At 33.2% G+C, this 6163-nt stretch overlaps 1 protein-coding gene across 1 annotated transcript; it reads right to left on the bottom strand.

Annotated features, from left to right (window-relative positions):
• Nucleotides 1-195: 195 nt before the first annotated feature.
• LOC143575098 (uncharacterized) lies at nucleotides 196-3413 on the bottom strand. Its single transcript, XM_077059552.1, has 4 exons — nucleotides 3363-3413; nucleotides 1973-3026; nucleotides 1462-1593; nucleotides 196-1361 (listed from the first exon to the last, which is right to left on the bottom strand). Exons 1-4 carry the CDS (start codon nucleotides 3411-3413, stop codon nucleotides 196-198), a joined length of 2403 nt encoding a protein of 800 aa, XP_076915667.1.
• Between the last annotated feature and the right edge of the window lie 2750 nt (nucleotides 3414-6163).

Raw genomic sequence — 6163 nt, forward strand, 5'->3', positions numbered from 1 at the left:
TAAACTACTAATATCTATTTTTTAATTAGGTTTTTTTAAAGGCTATTGTAATTAGTTTTTTGCAATACTAGTATGAATAATAGTATATTAAATATTTTATTATACAATTATGAATATTACTAGTCTTCTAAAAAGTACTCAAATATATAAATACGAAAATACAAGTTCATTATGAATGTAAAAACACTAAAATAATTAATCACTTAAATCCACAAACCCACTTTCAGGACGATAAAGTTGGCTGTACAGTTCTAGACGCGACTTATACATTGTTTCCCACCTAACTGCAGACCGGCTAATATTGTTAAGATTCCAATAAGGCGTGATAACAGGCATTGGGGATTCTCCTTGTAACTCTACCATGACATAATGGGTCTCACCAAATACTAAAGCAATTGTAAGAGCTCTGTGATGTTGACTTTCTTCTGGACCACTCCAAAATGGGAAAATAGTGGTACTGCCTGACATGCTTAAAGAATGGATGATAACACCAAACCTATTGGCAATCAGAACACCTGCCTCAGGCATTTTCATCCAGTGTTCTTCTGGACAAGGTGACCCAAAAAAACACAAGTCATGATACAATGAATTTACATCCCTGACAAACATATCTTTATAAATATCGTATCGATTTTGTAACTCTTCTCTCATTTGCTGTCGAATGTACTCATAAGATTTTTCTTCATCAAGTCCGAGGCAAACAGCTATTGCTCGAAATCCACAGTTTCCATCGCCTTTAACATTCTGTATATTTGTTATATATGGATGAAATACTTTTGGAATATCGCTCATTATATTGGAATCATTCAACTGTGGCATTACATTTAAGTCTATCATGTATGAACGCTCAAAACATTCACCTGGGACTTCATTCAAGTCTATCAATGGTTCACTGTTCAGGTCAAATTCGAATGAACTATGTCTGGCTGGCTCCTTAATCGGATCAACAAAATTGGGCACATTTGAGCAACTATATCTGGCTGAACAAAATTCAGCACGCCTTTTCTGTTGTGATTTTTTCAAGCTTGGCCGTCCACGAGTATTTTTCTGAACTCGAGGTTCCTGAATATCAGTTGTACCTTGACCGACACGTCTTTTTTGTTGTGATTTCTTCAAATTTGGTCTTCCACGAGTATTTTTCTGAATTTGAGGTTCTTGAATATCTGTTGTACCGAGACCTATTATGTCCTTCAGCTTTCTTAACCAACTTTTTTTCCCAGCTTTGGACTGCTTGTTGAAGTTTTCTTTAAAATGTTTTAGTTCATTCTCGCAACTAACATCGTCATCTTGGACAGTTGTTGAAGTTACAAAATCTAGCTTCCTCCAAAAGATATCAATCGAATCCAAGGAAATACATTGACCTATGTTAAAATATAAATAAGTAATATATTAACAATTTTATAGAATCATTATTAAAAAAATCTGAACTAATATTAAAATAATCAATCAGATTATACTTACCTGAACTAATATACATTGAAAGTTCGCAAGCACATGGTAACCCACAGCTGTTGCGAAGTCGACAACCACAATTTGAAGAGTCTACTTGAAGATTCTTCCAGCTTTCATGGTCCGCAAGAATTATATCGAGAGCTTCATTTGAAACAAAACCGCGCAATAGTTTAAAACATCGTATATTGTGTTGATGTATGCGAACAACTCTGCTTTTCTCAAAACTTTCTTTGATTGATGTATGTTGCGACTGCACGAGACGATTAATACAACCCACAAATTTATCCAAACAACATTTTGAAGATTTCAAATATTTTTTCAATACCTCATGCTGGCTTTCTACTCTATTGGTTGTGTTATTTCCAAAATTGAGATGTTGATCAATCCAGACAGACACAAACATCTCCTTGTATTTGTTCAACCAATTTTCATTTACATATTTTAAAACACCTGAAAAAGTAATTAAACTTATAAGAGATATATAAAAAGAAAAAAATATATCGGGGCGTAGAAAACATACGTGGATATTTTATCAAGAATGACTGAAGTTGCTTGTAATTGTCTGTGTAAGAAACCAAAGTTGTAGAATCTTCTAGTAACTCCCATAATTTTAGAAAGTTGTCCCAATCACGTGCTGACCTGATAGATTGCCTACAGTAATTGAATATGTTGCGACTAATGTGCCATCTACAAAGTAATTGAGTAGCATTCGGGAAAACTTCTTTGCATGCATTCACTAAAGCCAACTCCCTGTCTGTAAGTATAACACGTGGGTGCATACACTTGTCTAATGTTAACTTTAGACAGTTTAAGACCCATGTATAGCTTTCTATCTTTTCATTTTGCATGAAGGCAAAAGCTATGGAAAATGTCTTGTTGGTCGAAGTTACACCAACAATCTGAACAAAAGGCATATTATAGCTGTTTGTTTTGTACGTGGCATCTATAATCAACACGTGTGGGAATGCACGCCAAATATCGAATGATATTGGATGAACGAAAAATAAATTTTCTAACTCGTTTGAACCAGTTGTAGTAAATTCATAAACATAACCATTAGAATGTAAAATAGACATGAGAACCTGCATCGGAGAATTGCCTGCTTGCTCACTCATGCGAATTTTAGTGCGTGCATTGTAAATCGTACTGATTGTAGATGCATTACTTAGGTTCCTCTCCTTCAGTATCGATAGAATATCACGTGGTGCCACATTCATCCTTGTCAATTCTGCAACCAAACTAAATTCATCATCAGTTAACCGCTTAGCATATGGATGGCCTTCCATATGCTGTACAGGCGGATGGTTATGTTCATCACATATCATCGTTAACGTCCAGGAATTATATTCTATTGAATATTTCCCTTCTAATTCGAATGGGCAGTTAGTTTTTTTTGTGCCAGAAACTTTACTTGAATCCTTAACTTTATATTTTCCGCCACGATCACACATGATTACAACTTTATACACGAACCCATTAGGATATTTGTTTGATATTTTAGTGACAACGACAACACCAAGAGAGCGTGCCAAGTTTTGTACCCAATTCATCAATTCTTCATGGGACCCGAACACCTAAAAATTAATAAAAAGTTAATAAAAAGAATAGATAATACATTTAATAATAAAAAGTTAATAAAAAATGTGTATATATAAGTTAATAAAAAAGAATAAATGATACACCTAATAATAAATGTGTATCATTAAAAACATGTATATATATTAAAAACCTAATTTGTTAAACTAGAAATAGTCAAAGGGTTATAATGGTAAATATTAATATTAAAAACCTAATTTGTTAAACTAGAAATAGTCAAAGGGTTATAATGGTAAATAGGGTTATAAACTAGAAAAAAACCTACGGCCAATTAGGGTTATAAACTAGAAAACCTAACCCAACACTGATTATACCTGATGAGTGAAAAATTGTGGTGTAGTCATGATAAATTCGTTATCTGCCATGGTAAGAAATCGGAATATTAGTTTAGTTTGATCCTAAGAATTTTGTTATTGTTATTGTTAAATAATATTGAATCTGTTCATAAATTTTCAACTGTATTTTTTGTTTTGTTATGGTATAAATTTTCAACTGTATTTTGGGTTATGTAAAGATTTAAATTTTCATTGTTTTCTAGGTTTACAAATAAATGCTGACAACTTTTGGTTTAATGCTGACAACTTTTGGTCTTTGACTTTGGTATATTTTTTGGTATATTTAACAGAACCCATACCGAAAAAGTGTAAATGTGAAGTTGTAACATAAGAGTGACGGCTGAATTCTGATTTTGCTCTGCCCTAGGTCAAAAGTGAAAAATATAGGTCAAAAGTGAAAAATAAGGTATCATTAAAATATTAGGTTTGAATATGGACTTATTAAAAAAATTAAATTGATCATTTAAAGGGCCCACATTCCTATAAACCCATTTAAAAATACAGTAAATAGCTTCTTAGTTCTGCCCACAAGCCACAGCTCATGCCATCTCCATTTTGGTGGGATGGTAAAGGCTTTGGTCTTTGGGTGAGAGGTCCAGGGTTCGATTCCTGGCAATGGTGATATATTGTAAATAGTAGGAGGAAAGCATTAACATTCAAAAAAAAAAAAAAAAGCCACAGCTCATGTCGTCTTCTTCATTCTTCATCATAGTTTTGCCGGACCACTACCTGCCGAAAATTCTCAAATACAACATATCTACCTTTTCTTTTTGACTTTAAGCACTCTATGAGAGATGATTGAGAGGGTCAAACCACTAAAAAAAAATTTTACCTACTCCGATCCGCTGTAAATTTGGCCGGCCGAAGGATCAAGGGACCCTCCTGACCCTCCCTTAAATCCGCCGATGGTCATATGTGCTACGTTGAGATTTGGAAATATCTATTCAAATAGATTGACAAACTCATAAACCAATAGTAATTTTAGAAAAGACAGCGCAATTCTTATTTATCTAGCTATACATAAAAGAATAATCTTCTTAGGATGCTACTATAACTATATCATCCTTAGGCATCTTAATTCAGTACACCACCCCACCTGTTACACTTTTTCACGCAAGTCATTCAATATTTTCTGATATGTGCCAACCAATGTTTTCTTTTAATAGTTTTTTATTATTAAAAACACCGTTTATCACCATTCGGTTGAAGGATCTCGTTTTTATTTATATATTTTTAATAAAAACCTTTTTCCTATTAACTTTTGTTTATTCAATTTTTATTATTTTGGCACGACACATGATTCCCTCAAGTATATTAATCACTGGGGTTATGGTCTATTGACAATGACAAAGCTTGTAAACACCTTGGTTCGAAAATGAAGGTCTTGGGTTCAAGTCTCACATACGACAAAGATTAAAAGAAATTCGTTGTTAAAAATGATCTGACACAAGATTCCGTTTATTATTTACTAGGACACAAGATTGAAGATCCTATTAATTATTTGGTACATCACAAGATTCCGCTAATTATTGATACAACACAAGATTCTGTCAATTATTTGATACGACACAAGTCCAAAATCTACTATATAAAGCTTCTTTCATTTTTCATCATCTCTTTCACATAACTCTTACCAATTATCCGTTTTCATAAAACTACTAATCGTTGTGGGGTTTTTTCACGGAAACTATATAATCGAAGGTGATGAATCTTCCAATATGATATCCGTATTTTTCACTTACAATTGTAACCATTATGTGATGGTTCAGTTATAACTTATAAGCAGTCGAAATATTGAACTTGTAGTAGTTCTATACTCCTATGCATTTGGGGTATTTAGGTCGTACTCTGTTAGTCTTTACCAAATAGAACTAATAATTATTAGACCATTTGTAGTGGGATGCCTTCCCCACCTATAACCCCTCAAAACGCCAGGAACACCAACACTGGTGTTGAAGGTTTGTGATTGGGTGAGGTAATGAATGGTGAAGATGATTTTATGTTTTTTTAATAACGTAATAATAATTGGGTAATGATTTAAATGAAGGTTATCCACCACACCTCTTTTTTATGTAACCCCCTATGATAGCGTGCCGCCAAATGACCCATAACACCCTAGGGGTTATCAAAATGAGTTTTTAAGACGTAATCTTGTAAGTTTTTAAGACATTATAAAATTCCAATTACTTTTCTTTATCTAAAGATATGGTACACATGAATATTTTTCCGTTATAAAATATAAAAAAACGACTTGTACATTTTAGCAATCTTATAAAAAAACTAAGGTACGTTTGGTATGCAGGAATGACAGTAGGAATGGAATGACTCATTACTTGGGAATGAAAAAGTGGCGTTTGGTTGCTCAATGAAATGGAATCATCCATTACATATGGAATCCCATTCCATCAAAACCATTCCTTCCTACCCCCCCCCCTTTTTCATTTCATTCCTCCTTTACCCTACTTTCTCAGCACTACCACCTAACAACCACCACCACTACCATTAAGGCACCGTCGCCATTGTAGTTTTTTTGTTTTTTTGTTGGTTAAAAAGTATTTTGAGATATGAGTGTTTTTATTATTTATATTTCAATCATACAATTTTTTAGGATATCAAAACTACATAAAGTAATAATTCATTTTATTCCCATAGGTTAACCAAACAAGACAAAGGAATTGAATGATCCATTTCATTTCCTTGTCCATTCCATTTATTTTTCCATTCCATTCTTCCTTCATCAACTAAACATACCTAAATACCGCTTAGTTATTCCGTTGCTG

Source organism: Bidens hawaiensis, unplaced genomic scaffold, assembly GCF_021521415.1.
Source record: "Bidens hawaiensis isolate Kalapana, Puna unplaced genomic scaffold, B.hawaiensis_p1.1 tig00001412_1, whole genome shotgun sequence".
Lineage (NCBI taxonomy): Eukaryota > Viridiplantae > Streptophyta > Magnoliopsida > Asterales > Asteraceae > Bidens > Bidens hawaiensis.

What these genes read in the sequence shown, in the direction of transcription:
- LOC143575098 (XM_077059552.1), bottom strand. Translation starts at nt 3,413, where the DNA reads ATGGCAGATAACGAATTTATCATGACTACACCACAATTTTTCACTCAT. An exon ending in CACAATTTTTCACTCATCAG is followed by an intron (nt 3,027 to 3,362) that starts GTATAATCAGTG and finishes ATTAATTTTTAG; the next exon opens with GTGTTCGGGTCCCATGAAGA. An exon ending in TTCAATGTATATTAGTTCAG is followed by an intron (nt 1,362 to 1,461) that starts GTAAGTATAATC and finishes ATTTTAACATAG; the next exon opens with GTCAATGTATTTCCTTGGAT.